The sequence below is a fragment of the Cheilinus undulatus genome, linkage group 1, assembly GCF_018320785.1.
Source record: "Cheilinus undulatus linkage group 1, ASM1832078v1, whole genome shotgun sequence".
NCBI classification, from domain to species: Eukaryota; Metazoa; Chordata; class Actinopteri; order Labriformes; family Labridae; genus Cheilinus; species Cheilinus undulatus.
The window spans coordinates 40,415,585-40,438,543 of record NC_054865.1 but is presented as its reverse complement, the minus strand read 5'-3'; the positions used below and the strand labels follow the sequence as shown (position 1 = coordinate 40,438,543).

At 37.4% G+C, this 22,959-nt stretch overlaps 2 protein-coding genes across 2 annotated transcripts; both read right to left on the bottom strand.

Annotated features, from left to right (window-relative positions):
* Positions 1 to 6,493: 6,493 nt before the first annotated feature.
* On the bottom strand, positions 6,494 to 12,733 carry LOC121513264 (high-affinity choline transporter 1-like). The gene is made up of 8 exons (XM_041792885.1): positions 12,550 to 12,733; positions 12,086 to 12,199; positions 10,599 to 10,754; positions 10,344 to 10,492; positions 9,193 to 9,336; positions 8,347 to 8,500; positions 7,288 to 7,505; positions 6,494 to 7,165 (listed from the first exon to the last, which is right to left on the bottom strand). Exons 1-8 carry the CDS (start codon positions 12,731 to 12,733, stop codon positions 6,494 to 6,496), a joined length of 1,791 nt encoding a protein of 596 aa, XP_041648819.1.
* A 2,690-nt stretch (positions 12,734 to 15,423) lies between these two features.
* On the bottom strand, positions 15,424 to 22,937 carry LOC121525877 (ADP-ribosylation factor-like protein 6). The gene is made up of 8 exons (XM_041812107.1): positions 22,779 to 22,937; positions 21,214 to 21,367; positions 19,861 to 19,922; positions 19,629 to 19,697; positions 19,436 to 19,530; positions 19,021 to 19,150; positions 18,464 to 18,519; positions 15,424 to 17,934 (listed from the first exon to the last, which is right to left on the bottom strand). Exons 2-8 carry the CDS (start codon positions 21,349 to 21,351, stop codon positions 17,909 to 17,911), a joined length of 576 nt encoding a protein of 191 aa, XP_041668041.1. The 5' UTR covers positions 21,352 to 21,367; positions 22,779 to 22,937; the 3' UTR covers positions 15,424 to 17,908.
* Positions 22,938 to 22,959: the final 22 nt, after the last annotated feature.

Here is a 22,959-nt window from a genome sequence, read left to right as displayed (position 1 = left end):
CTCTACGTCGTAATAATGGATAGTTTATACCCAGATCTTTTGGCAAGAAAAAATGTATGTAGGCCTTTTATGTTGGGTTTTTGTCCATGAAAATTACATTTGTTGTACCTTCTTTTTCTCAACTTTTACGATGCTGATTTTGAGTATTGTCTTCATAGCTAAAATGGTGTATTTTACTTCAGTGAACTGATATTTGTGCTATCGTTAGAGAGATTTAACTTGTTTAAACAGTGACCTAGCTATTCAGCCTGTATAGAGTTTGCTTACTCCGGGCTGTTAAGATGATCAAAAAACAAATAAACATTCCTTTGGACAAGTAACATTAACAGACTGCAGCGTAATTCTGGGACAGTCACCTTGCCTTACGTCCTGTCTCTGAAGTTCATCCTGACTCCAGCACATTAGATGTCTATCTGAAGCACCGTCTGCTCTGTAATCTCATCTCCTCATGTCCACGTTGAAGAGTAGTGCTCTGGTGGGACCTGGATTCCCAGAATTCCTTTTTATCTCTTGGTTGAGGTTGACCTGGGAAGACAAGTCAGATAGCTGGAACAGATAAAATTTAGTGAAGGAAAACTGGTTAAAATTCACATTCTCACACATGGGTCAGAGCCTAAAGTCTGCTGGTTCTTCTTTTGGGAGCTAATTAGACTCTGAAGCTTCTTTCTGACCAAAAAGGAGAGGATCCAGCTGAATGAGAGCTTCAGCATTCTTTTAATAAATGGAAACGCTCTGATTTGAAGGGCTCATGGGTTAAAATAAGGTTAATATGACCTTTCCTTTAAAAAAGAACAAGAAGCAAATTAAAGCAATACTCAAAAAATGTGTCAGTTATGGATCATCTGGCCATGTATCCTGACTCACAGGACGTTCTAAAAATATCCAGCAGAATGAACCAATGATTCTGTCTTGGTTAACATCCAAATGCTCTCAAAGAGAGTCTTTCGCACAGACCATCCCCCAGCCGTGGACTCCTCTTGCGTAAATAAATGGATTGACTTTTGGACAAGCGACAGTTTTCCTTCATAATTGTTAATTATCATGAGTGCTCTCTGAGGTACTTTCTATGAATGGAGATGGGACGATCTCTCTCTCTTTTTCTCCTCCCTCTGTTCTTTTTATGGGATTGGTGTTACTTCTCAAGGACGTCAAAAGGACACCAACGATGGAGGGAGGAGGTGCAGCAGATGGGTGGGGCATCTGCGTCATTCCTGCGCATCAGAATCGGTGGATTTTTTATGGCTACACCCTGTTCTAGCCCCCACCCAAGTCCATCTTCTCCAACTGACCACAAGCAACCCCACCCACTCCCGCCTGGCTCCTCCCCGAGTCACGGACCCGGAGAGAGAGTAGAGCACTTAAGATAATGTAAATAACCAGAGAGGAGAGCTATTTTAAGACGCTGTCTTTCACTGTGGCCATGGAGGGGGACAAAGATGCAAGCCAAGCGATTGTAATTTCAGTCACGTTTTCCGACATGTTCTTTTTCTCCGTCTACCATCCGGCTAGCTGAAGGGCCTGACAGAAAGAGCAAGGGCCGGCTGCAAATTCAATGCTAGCATTGTCAAGAAAAGACATTTTAAATACAGCTACATTTTACAGCAACGTGAAGTGTGAGGTTTCGGAAAAGAAGTTCGAATTTGAAGTAACACAAAGAAGGGAAAAATACAATTGACAGAACAAAGACTCTACAAACTAACAAACAGAGCAGAGAAGCAGAGGAGAAATCTAGCCCTGCAGTGTAAAACTGATTTCTAAGGATTTTCCCTTTCTTTTCTTAAATTAACTTTTAAATAATTTGACCCAGAAGAAAACAGGTTTTTGGAGGGAGCAGATGCATTAAAGCAAATAAGTCCAACACATAGCTCTGCTAAAAGAAATGTCATGAAAAAAAAAGGTCTACTTCAAAATGCAAACCTCAGAATTTAACTCCTTACACCATTACCACAAAGGCAGTTTTAAAATAGCACCCATTAAAAATAAAGCACAAAATAAACCTAAAAATAATCAATAAATAGAAGATCCAACAAAATCTTTGTGAAAATGAATAACTAGATACACTCTAACTGCAACAATCTTAACATGGATTTTACACAAGAATCATCAAACAACATGTGGTATTCCATTTTGAAAAGTTGTATTTATATATTTCCTCATATAATTTGTTCTTTTTATTGTTTCATCTTTTAAGACATCAAAAATAAATAAACATTTAGACATTATCCTTTCCATCTTATAGAACAATTTGAACCAGCAACATTTGTCGTATATAGCCATTTTTTTCTCCTCATATTTTTACAAACATACACGTCACAAAGAAAATCTGTACACTGCTGTTAACCAAACTTAAAGAAAGGATCTGTGAGGCAGAGCTGCATAGATCTGCAACAGTTACCGTCTCACTTTGCAAAATCACAAACGCAAAACATACACAAACAGCAGAAGTACTCTACGTGATATATTTCTATCTTTTGCAGAGGTTACATTCATTTTCAAGTCTTTGTTCACTGCAGTCTGACCGCAGTTCAGTCACGACTGTGGAAATAAAGTATCTTTTTTCTGAGCTTTAAGGCAGTTAAAATACAAGATCATTTGAAACACTATTCACGCTGATTCTATGTTTAAAACTGCTGCTACACCTGACATTAAAGAGAATATTATCTAATGCTTCGAGTAAACTACCATCACTACTGCTTGTATATGTTCTACACAGCATGATACATGGATTGTTTCTTCTTTGATTCACAGTCATAATGTGTCTTTTTCATATTAAATATAACACAGGAGAGCCTGTCAAAACCCTCATCAAATCAAAAAAGATTTGGATGTTGGTTAATATATAAAGTCTGCTTTAACATTGTTAAATTGACCTTTCTGTTAAAGCATCTCTAAGTTAAGATCCTCTAGTGCTGCGCATTTGATTTTGATAACATTTCAGATAAATCTATAAGAACTGAGGCCAAAATATATTCTATTTTCAATCCATTCATTTCAAGTGTATACGTTATTGCTTTAAACTAATTGGTATGGAAACCCCAAGAGGACATGCACATATTCTATTTTGCTCTGTTTTTCCATGTTATCAAGTACGTCTCAGTTAATCACATTACCGTATAATAACAACACTAGTTTTCTCATATTTAAAAGCTTATTTTTAATCTTGAGATCTTTAAGAGTTAACTCAATCTAAAAGGGAAAAACTCAGAATTGTTGTCTGCAGCACTTGGAGCCCAAGACAAATTTCCCCAAGGGGACAATAAAGTGTATCATATCTCAAGATATGAGATAAATTAGTTAAAATAATAGGAAAAAACAACTGAGAATAACTTGTTACCACAGGAAAATAGAGTAAAACACAATGTATGTATTGACCTTTTGGGTTTCCATAAAATTGTACATACCTTGGCATACCCTCCTTTTAAACAATTGACCATAATAAGACAGAAGCCATTTTCCTCCAGTGTCACCCTTAGGATGGGAAGCTCAAAAGCTGCTATAATTTCATATTGCTGTAGTTCATGTAAAAAAAAAAGACAAGGTTAAAACCTAGTATATGGCTGACCTTGACTATCTGTGATGCCTGTTGAAATGCCTGACAGGGTAGAGGAGAAGCTCCACCTACTCCCCAGAACAAGGTATCCACAGTGCTATGGAAAGAGTATGGTGAACAACCATTAGATATCACTACTCCTCCGCTGGCGCAACTCTGTACGGCTCTGAAAGTATAGTCACTCACGCAGCCAGTCAATCAGGCAGATACAGACCCATGTGTAGGGCTGACCCTGGTGATCAGCCAAAAAATACCATATAAATCTGAAAAAGGTATTATAATTTGAGCACTACCAGGCTCCAAATAACAGCAATCTGAGGGGACATGGAGTTGTATTTAACCAAGAACAAACAGAAGACAGAATTGATGGACCCGGTTGACAGCTAAATTATTTCTAGCTTGCTTTACCATTAGCTTGGAAGTTACTTAATGGTCATATGAGTTTTAAATCACTTCCCAGCAAACTATAATATAGGCCTAGAAAATTAATCCGTGGTAACATCAGTATAAGTACACTTCGTAGCTAGGTAGGAAGTTACAGAATGCTAGGATGACCTTTACACCTTTTCTTAGCAAACTTCACCATAAGCTAGAAACTGCATGTTAACATTAGTATTAAAGCACTTTCTAGTTGGCTTTACAGTCGGTCGGGAAGTAACTGAATGCGAATATTATTGCTAAATCTGGTCCTAGCTTATGTTACAGTTAGCAAGGAAGATACCTAATGCTAATATGAGTACTAAATAACTTCCTAGCTTGCTCTACCACAAGCTTGGAAGTAAATGAAAGGTAACATCAGATTTAGGCCACTTCTTAGTAAACATAACCTTTAGCTAGGAAGTTACAGAAGTAGCTAAGAGGTAACTGAAAGGTAAAAATCAGATTCAGGCCACTTCTAATATGCTATCTGCTAATATGAGTTTTGAACCATTTGTTTTTACCATTAGCTAGTAACTGCATGCCAACATTAGCATGCACTTTCAAGTTGGCTTTACAGTTTGCTGTGAAGTAATTGAATGGTAACCTTTCTACTAAACAAATTTCAAGCTAACTTTACAGTTTGCTTGGAAGTTACCCCATGTTAACATGAGTTTTAAACCACGTCCTTGCAAACTCTACCATAAGCTTCTAAGTGCATGCTAGTATTAGTATTAAACAACATCCTAAGTATTTTTACCATCTGCCAAAAAGTTACTGAATGCTCATATTAGTACTAAATCTCACCTTAGCTTACTTTACTATAGGCTAGGAAGTAACTGGTAACATAAATGTTAAACCTTTCACAAATAATACTAAAATTAGCTATTAAGTCATTTAACCATACCTTGTTGGCTTTACAGTTGGCTAGGAAGTCACTTAGTGCAGATTATACTACTGAACACATTTCTAGCTAACTTTACAGTTAGCTACGAAGTAACTTATGCTAAAATTAATCATTTAAGCACTTTGTACCTGGCTTTATAATTTGCTAGGAAGCTTCTAAATTTGTATAAGTACTGAATAAATCCCTAGCTTACTTTACCATTTACTAGGAAGTAACTGAAGAGTAATATCAGATTTAGGCCACTTCTTGGCTAACTCAGCCTTTAGCTAGCAAATTACAGAATGCTAACACAAGTTTTAGACCACTTTATGAAAAACTTCACCATTAGCTAGTAACTGCATGCTAACATTAGTATAAAACCACATTCTAAATGGCTTTACCATCAGCTAGAAAGACACTGAATGTTATTTTTTACAACTATATAACATCCTAGCTTACTTTATAGTTAGCTAGGATTTTACCCAATGTGAACAGGAGTTTTTAACCACTTCTAGGCAAACTTTACCATTAGCTGTTGACAGCAAGCTAACATGAGCAGTACGTACGTAGCAGTAAGTACTTTTAAGTTGGCTTTAAATTAGCTAGGAGTTTACGGAATGCCTATTTTACTACTAAATTACATCCTAGCTTACTTTACCTAGCTTACTTAACCATTAGCTAGGATGTTGCTAAAGGGTGACATCAGATTTAGGCCACTTCTTAGTTAACATTACACTTAGCTTGGAAGTTACAGAATGCCAGCATGAGTCCTAAACCACTTCCTTGCAAACTTTACAATTAGCTAACTGCATGCTAACATTAGCATTAAACCACATCCTGAGTGTTTAACCATCATCTAGGAAGTTACTGAAAACTCATATTAGTGCCAAATCTAATCCTAATTAACTTAACTAAATGCTAAATGCTAAATGTTAACTAAATGCTAAAATTTGTGCTTGACAGTTTTACAAAATCTGTTATATTTCTGGCTAATGATAATGTTACAAAAAGTGTTGACATGCTATTGATAGCTCTTGTCTGATAGTAGCGAATTTGTTTTTTAATATGCTGTCCACCCCAAAATGCCTCAGTATAAATTTTCACCATTATCATCTTTTAAGTTGCCTGTTAATTGGGATGCAGTGAGATTCTAATACTTAGTAAGACTCCCAATACTCAAAATCATTTCATGAATCGAACCTCAACAGTACAACATCATAGCAGCATTTGAGCCTCACAGCCTGCACATAACGTCAGAGAGAAATGGCTACCATGAAAATAAGGTAAAATAAGGTGAAAATGAAATGAAACAAATAGAGTTTCTGAAAACAGTCAAAGACAGGTGAATTTACAATACACCCAACTAGCTACAAGTTCTATATGATTGCATGTGTAAATCTGATGAACTTCACAGAAAGACAACTTCATGTCCAGACGACCAGCAAGCTGCTATACTATAAATCCAAACATGTGGCTTTTATCCAATCACCACAAAGCGGCAAGTGGTGATATTATAGTTCAGAGGGACAATATTGTTTGTTGTCTCTTAGTCTGCTTCATTTCTGAGTATCTGACAGAGGGACCAGTTATCTGGCAGTTTCCATAATGTCTCTTCCTTTTTAAATCACATCCTAAGTTTGTCATTCATCATCATGGTGGGAGGTATCAGGGCTCGACTCCTCCTCCTCCTCCACGGTTTCTTTTGGCAGTGTGTCACGGCGCGTGAAGGCTGCCGCCAAGGTCACACTCAGTCGTGGTTTCACGGGCGCCATCTCTGACAGCCCGATGTTGTTACCTCGAGTTACAAGCGTGGTTTTATCCATAATTTCCCCGCTGTGCTTGGACACCACAGCATCCAGAAAGTCGTATTTATGTGAAATCTTCCCGCTTTCAAACAGGTACTTTGCCAGGTAGGAGAAAGCAACGTTACCAAGGAAGGAGGCAAGCATAGAGATGGTCTTAAAAGGGAACTTCTGGACGACTACCTCCTCCATTTCACCAGTCATTTGGTGTTTCCTCAGCTCAGTGGTCCAGCCAGGGTAGTAAATGAAGGGAGGCAGCTGCAGGTAGGGTTCACCTCCACCGATTCGTAAGAACATACCAAATAGGTAAGCAGCCACAGAGCCATACGTGTTAGTGCCTTTGACGAAGAGGACACTGAGCAGCTGGGGGAAAATGATTACGTAAACCAGGTCTGAGCTCAGGTACCAGAGGCCATAAACCGTCCCTGTTACCAATGCCATCACTGTGGCAAGGCCGCCGAAAACAAAGATAGTGATACGCATCACCCACACGATCTCACGGTCAGACGCCTGAGAAGGAGAAGAGTAGGGAAAGGATAGTAATGTATGCAGCAAATCTAAACAAAATCACCAAAACAGATTTAGTGTTACCTAAGCCAGACAGCAGTTAATGGACACAAACACTGTCTTACCGACTGTCTGAAGGCGAGTTGATAGATGTTTCTGGCAAACATGGAGCTTGCTGAAAGGATGGAGGAATCTGCAGATGACATGACAGCAGCAGACACGGCGCCCAGGCCGAAAAAAGAGACAAATGGTGGGCAAAGGTGTTGCAGAACGATGGGAAGAATCATGTCTGCTTGGTCCTTGTCTTTAGGAGGGATGGCACCATAAGATGTCTGGTTCCAGTCTGGGAGGAACATCCAATAAATGTTTTAAATGACACAGTCATTACTGATAAATCCAAATCCAGCTTGTCAGAATATCTCACAAATTAAGCTCATATGCAACTAAACACTCACAATACCAAAATACAACCCTGTGTTTTACACAGTACATACTATGAAACCTGTGTCGTAAACGTATTAGTGTAATATTTCTTTATATAAAAAGAAATATTGCTCTTATTTGATGTTACTTTATTGTTTCTATTTTTGTTAGGGACTCTTTTTTATTTACCATTTTTATCGTTTTTAAATGTGTTACCTTGGTTTTTAATTGCATATCTGTATTTTACACATACGTACTGAAGACAGAGTTCTGCTCTTTGCATGAATAAATGTAATAACAAAGTATTTCCAATGTTATGCTTATTTATTTCCCCTTTTCTACATGTAAAGTGAGCTAAACCATTCAGAAAACAACTGAAATCAAACATATAGAATTAAAGTAATAAAAGTTAGTGTCGCTAAAGTGGAGAATATATATTTCTGCCCTCTAATTTTGAAGTGATGGATGGTGTTAATTATTTTTTAGTTACGTATTACGTATCAGATGTTAACCAAGGAATGTGACGCCTAAAAATCTGGAGATCAAACCCTTAATTTGCTCCCTCGCCTCATTCTAATGTAATATTTACACAAGCAGCGCCGTTATTAAACCGATTGCTGATTCATTATGGATGAGGGGAACCAGCTGCTATTTACTCATCTCTCTCAGATCTAAGGGCATCAGGGGCTCCTATGCAGCCTCACTCCCACCCCCACAAACACAGACTGTGCATATGCATACTCATGTGTGAACTCTCTCACCTGTGGAGGCCCCAATGGCCCCAATGAGGACGGAGGGGATGGCCATGATGATGCAGCCAAAGGCAGCCAGGAAGGAGAGGACTTGAGCATAGGTGGCCGATGAGGCAGACAGGACTCTTTGGAAGTAAACCTGCCAGGGTATTCCTCCAAGCATCTGTGATACAATAAAACCAGTGAATACTTAGCATTTAAGCCAATTCTGTTTTAAAGCAAAAAATTAAAAGTTTGTCTTGTAACATCTGCAGTCTATTCAATGTCAACACCAGCAATTATATCATATATATTGATTCTGATATATATGATATAACTGCTGTTTTGTTATTTTGTTTGTTTTAATGTATTATGGCCATGTGTCTACTATAATGCTTGTTTGTAAGGCTGCTCAGAGACTTTGTTAATGTGCTCCTGCCTGTCTTCTCCATGACACTCTTGGAAGGGATGTTTAACCTCAATGAGTTTCTTCTGATTTAGAAAACCAAAAAAAAAGTCATAAAAATGTGAATCAACAGTTATCATGCAGATTTGTCTCGCTTTTAGTATCAGATTAAACCGTTTGTAGTGCTTGTATACAAACTATAGCACTGAGTCACTTTGCTCCAGAGTAATTTCCCTCATAATTCAGTGTCTAATCAGTAAAATCTGATATCACTTAATAAACAGCTTAAATAATGATCAGAGTTGTTACTCACAAAAAAAATGTGAAATTAATCAAAAGATAGTGTAAAAACGATGGAAAAAAGTTCATTAGTAAACAGTTGGAGGCATGTTTTTGCAGTTAAATAAAACACTGGTCTTTCTGACTAAATTCTGACATGGTAAGAGATGAGTAGCTTAATATAGATATACCAGGAGGCAGAAGTTGTCGATCCAGACCCAGGTGTCAGCTTTCTGGACAGAACCTCTCCAGGGAGACTGGTACACCTGCTTCACTGCAGTAACAGTGATGTCTGACACAGCCTGGTTGGTCAAGGCAAAAGGAACACTGATCCACTGTGGGAGACCAGAAGCAAGAAGAGAAAAAAGAGTTACTAACAAAAACTTTAGGCTGTCTAGTTTGTAAAACTGTGTGCTTTGCATTTATTCATATTCAGAGTTTTCAGCATTTCTAGATGTTTTTGAAGCTTAATTTTAAAATCAGTGTGCCCTTCGTCAGCATTTTTGGGCCTTAATTCTTTCAGTGGTTTGGAATATTTTACAGGGTTCCTTGAAACTTTTAATAATCAAATTCAAGACCTTTTGAGACCTTTTAAACACAAGGACTGAAAAAAAATTAAAACCACTTTTTGCACAGTAAATGGTCAAAAATGAAAAGCATGAGATTTCTCAAATGGAAAAGAAAAAAGTACTTTCTTTTTATATAAACACCCAAATTTGATGGTTTCTGGCACATTTAATAGCTCTGCTCTAGCAGTATGTTGTATGGTCATATTTATCAAAATAGATTTTTGCAGGTGTCCTGAGCTGATTCTAAACAGTTTAACTGTTAAAAAGCCAAATAAAGGTTTTTTTTTTGTCAGGGAAGACCTGCCAAAATAAGGATGGGCTGCACCGATTTTTGAGTTGGCAATCTGGCAGCCCAGTAAAGAACTGGACTAGTATTTCACAACAGTACAAAGTATTTTCAATATTAAACCAGAAAGGGGATTGGGGTCCTCGCACAGGAAGTTTACAACATGCAACATTAAATTCACACTAAATTATGGAGAATATTAAAGCAACAATTTGTGGAGAAATATGATTAAAATAGTACAAGGATGGTTAGAAAACAAAGGCTGGATAAGGACATGCCTTTTCAAAGGGCCTTCTAAAATTCTAAACCTCTCACTAGTAAAAACAAAATCTGACTTTTTAAGACTTTCATGGCATTAAATTTTAAATGTAATATTTTTCAAGGATCTGCAGGAACTCTAATCTTAAGTCAAGACAACTTTACTTAAGCAAAGAAACTAATTAAATTAGTTGCTGTTTTCTTCTTCTGGATCTCAACATGGACATACCAGGCCAACAAAGATACAGAAGAGCTGCACGACGTCAGTGTAGGCCACAGAGTAAAGTCCTCCAACCAGCGTGTAAAAGATCGCTATGAGTGCTGAGATAACCACTGACATTCTAATGTTGATATCCACAATGACACTCAGAGTCGCACCTATGGTCATAAACACACAGAGATAGTATCAACGCTTCAACATCATATGAAAAAAAACCATCTCAGATGTGAATAGATTGCTCTTTTGTTGATACTTTAAGCTTACCCAGGGCAGACAAGATGGCAGCAGACCAGAAGATCTCTCCCATAAGTGCAGGTATGAAGAGGAGGCCACCCATGCGTTTCCCATAAAGCTGCTGGAATGGATCCAACATAGTGACGTAACCTCGTGAGCGCATGGGCTTAGCAAAGAAAAGACCACCTGGGACCAAGAGTGACACATTATCAGAGGTGTCAAGTAACTAAGTAAAAATACTTCGTTACCTTACTTAAGTAGAAATTTTGGGGATCTATACTTTAGTGGAGTAATTATTTTTCAGCCAACTTGTTACTTCTACTCCTTATTTTTTTATGCAATTATCTGTTCTTTCTACTCCTTACATTTTAAAAATATCCTTGTTACTCCTATTTCATTTCAGCTTGTCTTCATTTCGGTTTGGCATCGTTCAAAAAAACAAATAAAAAACCCAAATCCAGATAAATCGTGTCATCCAGATAGAGAAATTTGATTGTGGTTGGATGAAAAGTACTAAAATGCCTTCATTTACAATGGGCATGAATGTGGCTGAAACAGGTGCATCCCAAATTTTTCAACATTTACATTTTAATATAACATTATAGTCATTATGGTCTTTACAAAAACGTTTTTTTGGGGAGGTGGGGTAGTGCACTATGGTAGAATGGAATGCAATGGAATGGAATGGTAGAAGCGAATGGAATGAAATGGAATGGTAGAATGGAATGAAATGGAATGGTAGAATGGAATGGAATGGTGGAATGAAATGGAATGGTAGAATGGGATGGAATGGAATGGTAGAATGGAATGGAATGGTAGAATGGAATGGAAAGTAGAATGGAACGGAATGGTGGAATGAAATGGAATGGTAGAATGGGATGGAATGGAATGGTGGAATGAAATGGAATGGTAGAATGGGATGGAATGGAATGGTAGAATGGAATGGAATGGTAGAATGGAATGGAAAGTAGAATGGAATGGAATGGTGGAATGAAAAGTAGAATGGTAGAAAGGAATTGGCCCCTGTGCCGCGGCCTAAGCTTTTGTCCTTCATGGAATTCTTCCCCTTTACATTACTTTTACTTTTATACTTGAAGTAGTTTTGAAACCAGTACTTTTATACTTTTACTTGAGTAAAAAGCTTGAGTTGATACTTCAACTTCTACAGAAGTCTTTTTAAACCCTAGCATTTATACTTCTACCTGAGTAATGAATGTGAATACTTTTGACACCTCTGCACATTAGACTGGACACTATGGCATCCAGAACTTAGGGAAGGAGCTTAAATCTAGACTTTTTTGTAGCAACTGCATTCCTGACAGTTTCTACAGGCAATGTCAAGAATTAGCACATAAACCAGCCATTTCACTCATGTAATTATCTTTTAAGTCACAATAATAGTGGAGGTGTGTCCAGATGTGTGTTAAACACGTATGATTGACAGAAACCTTGATGAAGTGTTGCTGACATATAATATCCCATAATGTTAAACACGATCAACACATTGGGACACTTACCCACAACTAGACTGAGGGCGTATCCAAAGGGAGCTTGCGCCCAAGCTAAACCATAATCAGGTAAGTACACATATTCAGCTGTGCCATTGATGTATCCTCCTCCAACCCAGGTCGCTGAAAATTACACAAAAAATGTCAAAGCTAGAGGAACTCTGATCTTAAACATCTGTGTACATAAAAATATCAATAAAACCAATTTATACTTTAACACTTATCCTTAAAATGCAAAAAGCACCATGCAAGCCAGTTTTGAACATATCATTCTGTTTAGAAATTAATAGACTGACCTATAAAAATAGATTGGACATATCTTTTAAAATTAAACTAAAACAAGGCATTCAACAAGAATGGCTCATCAGCTTTTAAACATACAATTAAAGCAAATTCAAAGATTTTTTTTCAGCCTGGAGACTAAGTTTTTCTAAACAGTTGAATTAAATTAAAGCATGAAAAAAAGCCTTCACCTGTCATGGTAAATCCACCGACAAATAATCCAATGTCTCTCCCTCCAACCATGATAGTTTCGCTGCGGTCGGCGCCCTCCGCCTCCCCGGAGTGTTTGTTCTTCCATGCCGCCCAGATGCCCACGAACAGGATGAGCAGATAGAAGAGTGCGATAGCCACAAGCCCCTCTACATGGATGGTCATTGTCGCACCGGGCAGCCACTAGGAACGGGAGGGCACGGAGACCTGCTGGGCACACGGAGAAGACAGAGTCAGACATTGGATAGCCACCAGAATATCACAATAACTATGGCATATCTGGACTACACGACTTTTATAATATTCTTCCCTTTTTTTCCCTTAAGGTTTGTTTGAGATGCAGTGATTTTTAATAAAAATATGACTGGAATTTCCTCGTGCGCTTTGAAGCTGTTAGAGCTGTTGATTTTAAAATATAACTTTTAAATCTGCGACGGCCACATCACATTATGAAGATAAATGTAAGTTAAAAATTAAACCTAAAATCTCTATTTTTAAACATTTCCCAGCTTATTTTCTGAAAAGCCACGTAGATGGTGCCAAACGTTTTATAGTCCACCGGCACGAATACTTTAATTCTCGATATAAAATCAGAAATATACAGGAGTTACATTAAAAAGATTACATGCTGTCTTTGATTTAATTTGAGGTCGTTTTCCATGCCTCTCCTTCTGTCCTTTCATGCGGACACGCGCGCGTAAAAACCAAATTACGCACAGAATCCATAACCAGACTTTCAGGAGAAACCATCAATTAACTGTTAAATATTTGCAAATTCTAATCACTAGATAGCTTCACCTGAAACTCCAACTGATAATCATCAACTTAATACTTTACCAAAGCTTAAAAAGGCTGCTAAACTTACCTCAAGTACTTCTAGAGTCATGTGCTGGGCCACCTGAGGCAGGAAACTGAGCAGAACAGTTCGATGGTTTTACTAACAGCCTCGGTCCCCTCCTTTTCAGCGCCTGGATCAGTACAGTGAAACGTTGGTGGAGGTCTCCCGGGTGACTTACTGAGGCTTATAAGGAGGCAGGTGCCGTCAGAGGACTGATACACACGTCAGAGAAACCACACGTCTCTCTTAATGAGCTGCCCGCATGAAAACACGTCACAGTGCACTGGCTCATCTGACTGGAGGACAGCTGGAGATTTCTCTACTTGGGAAAGGATCTTACTTTTAATTACAATGACATGAATTTTAATCTCTGTTTCTGTTTACGCGCAAAAATAATCGATGTTCGAGAGAGAATTTTTGCTTCACGAGGCTCCTGGCCGTCAAGTTCCGTGCGTAACAGGCGCCTAATTGCACAGCCATACTTCATGTGGCCTTTTATTCACTGTCACTCTCCCGCCAGTCGGCATTTTACCTTACAACCGCAATTAACTTTGCTCCACGGGGTGAGTTTTGGCGCGATTGAGGAGGATGAAAACCTCTCCTGATGAAGCTCTCTTTGCTTTCTGGAACGATGCCTTTTTAAGAAATCAACTGACTAGTTAGACTTACATTCGACTCTGTTTCTGAGCAGAGATGCTCAATTCTTTCTCCTGTTTGGACCCAATTTTGAAGTCTACCTAGACCAATATGCCGCTCACCTTTAAGCAATTAGAAATCATTTAAGTGTTCTGTATCTGCCACTTCCCCTTCAGGGTATCTATAAATGAACTGTGTCTACTTAATGACCTCCTCTGCCTGAAGTCGTTTAATCTGGGCTCCTCTTGTCAAATCTGACGGGCATCCAATTAGGATGGATCCTGAAGAGCTGTGCACAGATTTAATGATACAGTCTGACTTAAAAAAAAAAAAAAAACAGCGCGCGCACCCAAACACACCTCAAAGGTACTAAAACAAACAATGTGAAAGGAGGACTTGTTTGCTGTAGATGTCTGAGGGTTGACTCATCAAGAGAGAAGGTGACAGTTTTATTTTAACTTCCTGGACACGCAGAGCGCCCTCTCCTGGCTACAAAGCTGCTTCAGCACCATGGACAGAGACCAGGCCACCTAAATACAAACATATCGTATGGTATCATCCTTTTTGTGAAAGGCCCTCACTAAAATATCTGATTTGTGGTCACTCTTCTTTTTAATCATGCCTTTGGTTTGTCATTGTAGTGGTGGACTTCTGCAGCTGTTGGTCTTTCCCTAATTAATATCAGTTCCCACTAAACAAGGAGTGTTTATAAAAATTGTACATCCTTCAACAGGCAATATCTAGTTAGATGATGAGTCTTGTGAAATTAGAACGTATTCCTCTCTGTGGCTTTGTGGCACCTAATAAAAAAATTCATTAATCCAACAATATAATATGAATAAATCAAATTTCAGCAGCAGTAATTGGAACAGGGTTGACTTGAATTAGATTTCGCTTGACATCTGACAAGTGATTCTGTGTAATTCTGAGGCCAAAATGTAAAACATCCGGAAAGACAGCTGGAGAGGTTCCTAACTACATGTTTGACAGATGGCTGGAACACGACCTGGACATCTTTTCAAGCCAAAAAAGGAGGAAGATTCTGTTGATGTTTGTGTCTGTTGATTAAACCCACATACATGTGTTGCTTAAGCATTTCATGTATCAGTATAAACATAAAAACTACATTCAGTTCTCAAAAATGAACTGACATATTTCATAGTGAAATAAAATGGTTACCAATCACTTGTATAACTGAATGTTTATGTTCAAGACCCAAGGACTTGAGGTTTAATGAGCAGCTGTTGCTGGCAGTGCTCAAGATGTTTGTGAGAGAGAGAGAGACACACACACACACAGACAGAAAGAAAATAGTTTCATAGAGAGAATCAGAAAAGCCCCAGCATGCTATTATTTTCTGAAACAATATTAGTTTTCCATAGTATTTATTCTTTGAAAATTAACACATATAATGTATTCAACAAATCACAGACAGCTTGTTAGATGATACAACAAAAATAGTTCTCTAAAACTAAAGTGAACCTGTGCTAGGATAATCATTGTAGAATGGGGGATATAAAAACCTAACTGTCCCTTTGTTTGAAAACATAACATAAAATGTCTGGAGAGTAGCAGAGTTCAAACTTCTCCCGTTAAATCACCTCTAAAATGTCCTAGAGTAAGTCCCAGACAAATTATTACAAATCAATGATGTGTCCTTAGCGCTACAAAAGGGGAAGATGTGAATTTTTTGGATCAGGACATCCCTCGGTGTTGGTACAAAAATCACCCTGTCCATGAGGACACTGGTACGAAAGTAACATTTGCTTGAAATGTGTCTTAGTCATAAAAACACTACAGTACAATGATATGCAACTTTAAGGACAGCAGTTAGAAAACTGCCTGATAGCAACAAAAGCAGAACTTTTAAGCTTACATGCATGTGCTAAACATACATAAGCAAGATTTTTTTTCTTAAAAAACTATATTTCTGATTAAATTTTATCTGTTTGGTTAATCTTTTGAAATTGGCAGGAATATAAAACAAATTAATTCCTCATTCATGTAACACTTGAACTAAATTCACAAACACTAATATGATGTATTTGTGCTATTCACTTGTACAAAACATTCTACGGTTATTTTCTTTTCTTTTCAGTGGGACATGCTTGCCCCAATATCATTCAGACATCTTTGAGTATATTTGATGTATTGTCCAGTAGTGAAGGTGAACAGGGCATCATGTCTTAAGACACAGATGAGAAAAACTAAGTTTATCATTTGCTTTGACTGAGCTAGAATATTGACTACTGGAGTGTCAACATATTTTTAGTTTCTTACATGTTTGATTTTTGAAGTAAATAGATTTACAGATGACACATTTATGAACAAAATGTCAAAGACCACACCGTATTAAACTTATTTTAACATGATTGTACATTTTTCACCTTGAAATAAGTCAAAAACAGTAAAAACATGATCTGTGCAATGAACATTGTAACAGGAAGTGTTGCTTTACCAAACTAAAAAGCGCTCACACACACAGATTTATGTAGATGCGCTTTTCTATGCAAAATAGAGCCAATCATGAAAAACTTGAATTAAAAATTTCACGAAGCCTGACTGGAAGATTTTCTCCGTTGTCAGCTGATGAATCACTTTAGTACCATGAGTAAACACATAGAAGCATTTAGTTTGGTTACATTTTTTCTTTGAGCAATGAAATAAGGCAAAAATAAGAAAACTAGTTGAAAAATAGAAAATGAAAAATTAGTTTTGATTTTAAAGTAAATATCGTGGACTAGTTAACATTCACTGTATTACAATCATTGGAAGATTTGTCAAAGCATCAAAGCTAAACTAGCTAGGTGCACTTAACCACAAGTTTAAATATCTAATAGAAAACAGGAGGGTGCCATCATTCCAGCATGAGCAACATGAGTCAAGAAAGAAGTGAAGGAGGAGTAGGTGATGGTAAAACAGTTCAATGTGAAAGTAAAAAGTCCCCACTGTGTGCAAGTCCAATAAAGGAGCTGTGTTTATGGTGTGCATCAAAAATGATGATATTTGTCCAATTTTAAAGTGTGGAGTTAATCATTTTAACTAGATCACTGTTTTGCTTCAAGCACAAAAATGTTTATGTAAACACAACCTTGAGACAAAAAAAAGAGAAAAGCAGAGCACCTGGCATAAGTCTGCAGTGGAAACAACTTCAGGAGGACATTCCTCTCAGGATCATTCTTTTCTATTAGTCTATTATATATAAATGTGTGTCTACCTGATATTACTGCTAAAAAAACTGAAAGATGTCTGGGTCCAAAGGCTTGGGAGAGGAAGTGACTTTGGCTGCAAATGCAAATAAAGCCAGATAAAGTCAACATTTACTGCACAAGGGGCAAAATATGGTCAACACCTTGGTTGATGTTTATGAGCAAAGTGCAAAGGACCTTGAGTTTACATGGTGTCTCTTCAGAGACATTTGTAGCAGACACAGATCATCTGAGGCCTTAAGCATGCAAAGCATTATTGAAACCAAATTCAAACTTCTGACTACTTAAAAATAAAACCAGTGCTTATTGTACCTCGATATTGAGGAATGGGAGGAATATTAACATTCCAGTGCTGTATTTATCAGATTAACTCAATCCTTGTATACAGTGGTACAAGTTGGTAACGAACTGGTCCGATTGTATGTGTTTAAGTGTTTAAAAGTTTTTCGTTTTTTTAATTAACACTCAAAAGTTGGACTGCATTGGCATAATTGGTATCAGAGAATCAATTACAATCAAATATTTTTAATAAATCATTCTTCACCGCATTAAAAACACCACTATCTCCATGGTACCTCTGGACACAGGGTCAACCCGCCTTTCATAAAATGCTCTTGAGGATCTTGCTTCTACTTCTGAGTGATCATCCTCATGCCCTCACGTTCTCATCATCTTTATTTGATCTGAAAAATATGAGAATCACAGATAAAAGTTAACAACAGGCTTTAGCAGAAAGAGAAACCATCATACTGAGCAAGGGGAAAGGGGTCAAGGTGTTGGAACAGGTTGAGAAGTTTCTATCCATAAAAAAGCTGGAAAATACATCCTATTGCAGGGTTTCTTAGCAAAGGGGTGGGCTACCTCTCAAAGGTAAGTTTTCTGATTGAGGAAACAAAGTGACTGTTTCTCAACACACCATTATAACACTGAAACCTTTGAGAGCTTAAATCTTGGATATCTAACTTGACAGCAGTGGGTCAATGTAATCAGTATTCTACTACAACACAGTAATACAAAAATAACAACACTCATAACACATTCAGTACTCACTGCATAATTTGATCTATAGAAGGATGTAAATGGGAGCGTTAAAAAGAAAAAGATGATATGGATGGTTTTATGGTTTGATAGGGATGTTTTCTGAACTGATATTGCATTAACTGAACACATAAAACCATAACACATCCACTCTCACTTAGATAAATATCATACCTTGCAACCAGTCGACTCCTTCCTGTAAACCTTCTCCTTTCAGGGCATTTGTAGCACTGAAACATATCAAAACACCAAATTATAAAAGAGGGAAAAAGCACCTTGAAGTGACTGTTTGGTCACATAATACTGAAGAGTAAATCACCTTGCTGTATCATCTACTACTAGAGTTAATCTTGGTGCCTGTAAATGTATATCTTGCTGATTTTGATACTATATATGGGTTGTCATATAAGGTAAAAATGATGTTTGCTTCCATCCATCTCATGCCTTTTTGCTGGTTTATGATACAGCAAAAAATCTTAACACTGACCAATAAACAGAACTGCTACACCAGATGCACACTTTGTTTCCTGTGTTTTAAGAGCCTGTGTGTTTACATCATGCCGTAGTTTAAAGAACAATATGAGCAATTTATGAAGCAAGTCATGACATTTTGTTGAACACTCAGCATGCAGTTACAGAACAACATTTAAAAGGTTTAGAAGTGCCAGAATCCATATAATAAAAGTTGCTCATAACTACTCAAAGCAAACAAGAGTGATGTTTGTTCTTACCAGATGTGCCAGGGTTTATCTTTGATGTTTTCCAAACAGAGCAGCTGTGAGACCTTCACTGAAGATAAAGCATCTCTGACATCCATCTTGTTGGCAAAGAACAGTATGGGGATCCTTCTGTGTTTAATATCTGTACAGTGAGCAGGATGATATTGTAAATTTAGTATCAAAAATACTATTTTAAAATCGGAACCACCGCTAAGAGATTATAGTCTGAACCAGTACATACTTGAAACCATCTAATAAGAATTTTGGCAAAGCTTGAATATTTCCTATTATCCAGAAAAAGGAACTCCAGTTTTGCATATTGCATAGTTTAGACTGAACGCAGCCAAGGAGGGACATACAGCTCAACAATGTACTGGACAGGGATTCAAACCCTAAATCAGAATTGAGTTAATTTCTTTGAACATACCAGGATGGTTTAGTAATGTGTCCAGTTCTTCTTTGGCCACAACCATCCTCAGTTTGTCTGCACTATCAATGACAAATATGATAGCCTGCCCTTCCCTGAGAAACAAAAAAAAGATATCATGGATAAATACATGTACTGTATATCACGGCCAATACAATACAACTGTCATTCATTGAAGAACTGGCACACTCACTTGTAGTAGTGTTCCCAAAGGTTTCTGTATCGGCCTTGACCAGACATGTCAAACACTGTAAAGGAAAGACTACAAGAAAGAAAGACAGCTTTAATGCCTGAATATATCGAGCAACAAAAATGGCATAGCTTATCAAACTGAAATTGTACCAATGTACTTTAGACTGTTTAATTCTTGGGGTACCTTTTTCCTAAAATCTCCATGAAGTTGTCATTTTATGATGAACAGTTACCTGGAAGTCTTGAATTTTTCTATGCTGAAGCCAATAGTTGGGACAATGTCTTGTGCCTGGGCCTGAAAGACAAATACAGCATAAATTGATAAAAGGAATTCACAGTGCACTGCAAATGATACAATAACAACTGAAAATATGTTTTAAATTAAAGATGATATAATCAGGCCAAATGCAGTTAATATGGTAATCAGACGATAGCATAGACTAGGGATGCAGGAAATTGGATTTTTGACGATAGCCGATATTTACGAACTGATTTTAGCTGATACCAACATCAATACTGATATGTAAATGCTGCTTAGACCTAAGACTAAATTCCTTAAAAGGCACTAAAAATTTAGGATTAACAAAGAGACAAACTCTAGTCCTTAAAGCAGGTTTTAAAGTTTAAGGCATAGGGATGAGCAAAGAAAAAGACCAGCTGATGTAGGCACGATGGTCCTGCCTAAAACTCCACAGACTTATTCATACCTGCAATCAACAACGCTTTCCACATTATTATGCAAATGACATTTTTCACACATTTGGAGCATCCTCAAGCTAAAGATCTATGAGGGTGGAAGGCAGTTCACATCAAAACAGCAGCTCTGGGAGGCTATTCTGACATCCTGCAAAGAAATTCAAGCAGAAACTCGCCAAAAACTCACAAGTTCAATGGATGCAAGAATAGTGAAGGTGATATTAGAGAAGGGCTCCTATGTTAACATGTAACTTTGCCTGGTAAGATGTTTTTGATTGATATAGCTTTTGATGTCAGTAAATGCCCTCCTTATGCTGCAAATTCAATGAATGACCATTTTCAGCTCTTTACAACCTATGAAATCTTTCAAAACTCTGTTTTACATAATAATGTGGAATAGTGCATTTTGCGGTTTTCATTAAAAAAAAAATAGTTATCATCATGAAGTTTGTTCAAAAACATTTGAATTATGCTTAACGGCTGATGACTTGAAAAATATTCTGTCATTTGCATTAATATTTAAGAAAATAAGAGAGAAATGTCGTGTGCATAATAATGTGGAAAGCGGAGTAAATTTTTGATATTTACAGACGATATATTGGTTGTAAATATTGACAGGAATAATCATATCTGCCAATACCAGTAATCAACTTTTAAAGCTATTTTCTGCCAATATCAATATTACGCTGATCATATTCTGCATCCCTATCAGAGACATTTAGATGACAACAAAGGCAAATAACAAACTTACACAACTCTTGTTATCATTAATTTGCTAGATTTAGCGTAGAAATGACATGTTCACATATGACAAATTCTTGCATTGGTTATGACAAGACTTTTATCCAAGTGTAGTATCATTACTATGAGACTTACAAAAGTGGACTTACATTTGAAGGCTTTAGTTGGTTGATGATTGTAGTTTTTCCACTGTTGTCTAGACCAAGACACAGCACATTCACACTCTTCTTCAACCCCAGCCATCCTGCCAACTTGTCAAAAAGCCCCATTTGCTTACCAACAACCATCAGCAACCTGTCTGATCTGCAAGGAGAAGGGACATGAAAGGATAGAAGGCAACTTTTACACTTGTTAGACAGGTAAACACTGCTGAGGCATAAGTGAGGCTATGTTTAGGTGTTTTATTTTTTGTTGCACCTTGGTCTTGAAATACAATCTGTCTGCTCTTAACTAGGGCTGAACGGTTTGTGAAAATAATCTGGTTGCAATTTTTTTCTGCAATATTGCGACTGCAATTTAACATGTGATTATCTAGGTTCCTCATTTTATGGGTTGTTCAACAAACAGAAGAAAGAAATCATTCTATATTATACCAAGCACATTATTAGATTAGTTAAACTAGAGATAAACAATTTAGAAAAAGATATGTTACTGCAATTTTGGCTTGTAAAGCCAATTTGATATCAATTGCTATATTGAAGGGGATGATCATTTCTCATATTATTCCCATGTTGATAAAGAAAAATATACATGAGATTTTTGTCCAAAAAAAATAAAAAATAAAAAAGACACTTGAATGTTTGAATAATGTGTAAAGCATAAAAAACATTGTATCAAACTGGTTATTTTGACACTTTTCAGATTAAAGAAAAATTGCACTGTCTGCGATTTGAAAATTGCAGCATGCCAAATTGCGATTTGATCTAATTTGGGATTAGTTGCCCAGCCCTACACCCCTGCATGTTAATAACAAAACATGCACCTAACACAGCTTCATCACGAAAAGCCTTAGCTTCTCCTCTATGACACAAACCTTATGCCCCTGTCAGACATCTGTTGATTCAGAGACTTCAACGATATTATGTAGTCAGCTTAGATTAGTGAATGGACTTCCTCTCACGTTTTCCCGTGCCCTAAGAGGGCAGCAACTTTGGACTCGATCCGTTCGCTTGTAATTCACATAAGCTATCCTTAATTAAAATCCACCCCTCCTTGCATTTTACCTCCTTTGCTAGTATAAAATTAATGTCAGACAGTAGGTAAGTCTCCACTCGCTTCAAAAGCGTCTCACTGCAGCTCCACGCATGCAATATAATGTCGACTCGTATTCGCTAAATGTAGCTCAAGCTGACATACTTAGTGGGCTCTAACGGGTTCTCGAGTAATTAACATTCGCTTACAGCTATTAGTTAATCTCTTGTTGTCACCGTTAGCTAGCTAACCTGGGCTAACCTTTAGCTTCTGATTATTCCAGGTTGCCGAGTTTACATGGGGACTATGTGGTAAAAGACATGTCATTCGCTGCACTTTTCACGCCTGTTTGTACAAAAAGCCACAGACATGACACAAAACAGACACGTATAAAACCAACTTGCTTAACTCGGTATCAAAACGTTAACGTTCTATCTGAAGCTAATAGGCTAGCTTTCAAGGATATAGCTAGTTAACGCTAGCTTGTCTTAACCCTGGCTGCTCAGTAGAAGGTGGGCCTTACCTGTTGAATAGTCGTAGGATTTCGCTTTTACTCAACGCTAAGGTACGCTAGCTCAAGTAAACAGCTTCAATCAAATGTTTCATTCATATCTCTACTACTCTCATGTTCACTAGCCAGCAGTAAAGACACCCACTTATTTACACGGTGTTGCTTGGAGACCAGTCTGCCGACTCAAGGCTGC

Bases quoted from the DNA above. Each gene is read 5' to 3' on its own strand.
- LOC121513264 (XM_041792885.1), bottom strand. From the start codon at position 12,733: ATGACCATCCATGTAGAGGGGCTTGTGGCTATCGCACTCTTCTATCTG. The intron at 10,755-12,085 runs GTAAGTGTCCCA...TCTTGGTCCCAG, and splicing joins CGCCCTCAGTCTAGTTGTGG to GTGGTCTTTTCTTTGCTAAG. The intron at 7,506-8,346 runs GTGAGAGAGTTC...TGTTCCTCCCAG, and splicing joins GGCCATTGGGGCCTCCACAG to ACTGGAACCAGACATCTTAT.
- LOC121525877 (XM_041812107.1), bottom strand. From the start codon at position 21,351: ATGGTTGTTGGTAAGCAAATGGGGCTTTTTGACAAGTTGGCAGGATGG. The intron at 19,531-19,628 runs GTGAGTGTGCCA...TTTGTTTCTCAG, and splicing joins CTTTGGGAACACTACTACAA to GGAAGGGCAGGCTATCATAT. The intron at 18,520-19,020 runs GTAAGAACAAAC...GATATGTTTCAG, and splicing joins GATAAACCCTGGCACATCTG to TGCTACAAATGCCCTGAAAG.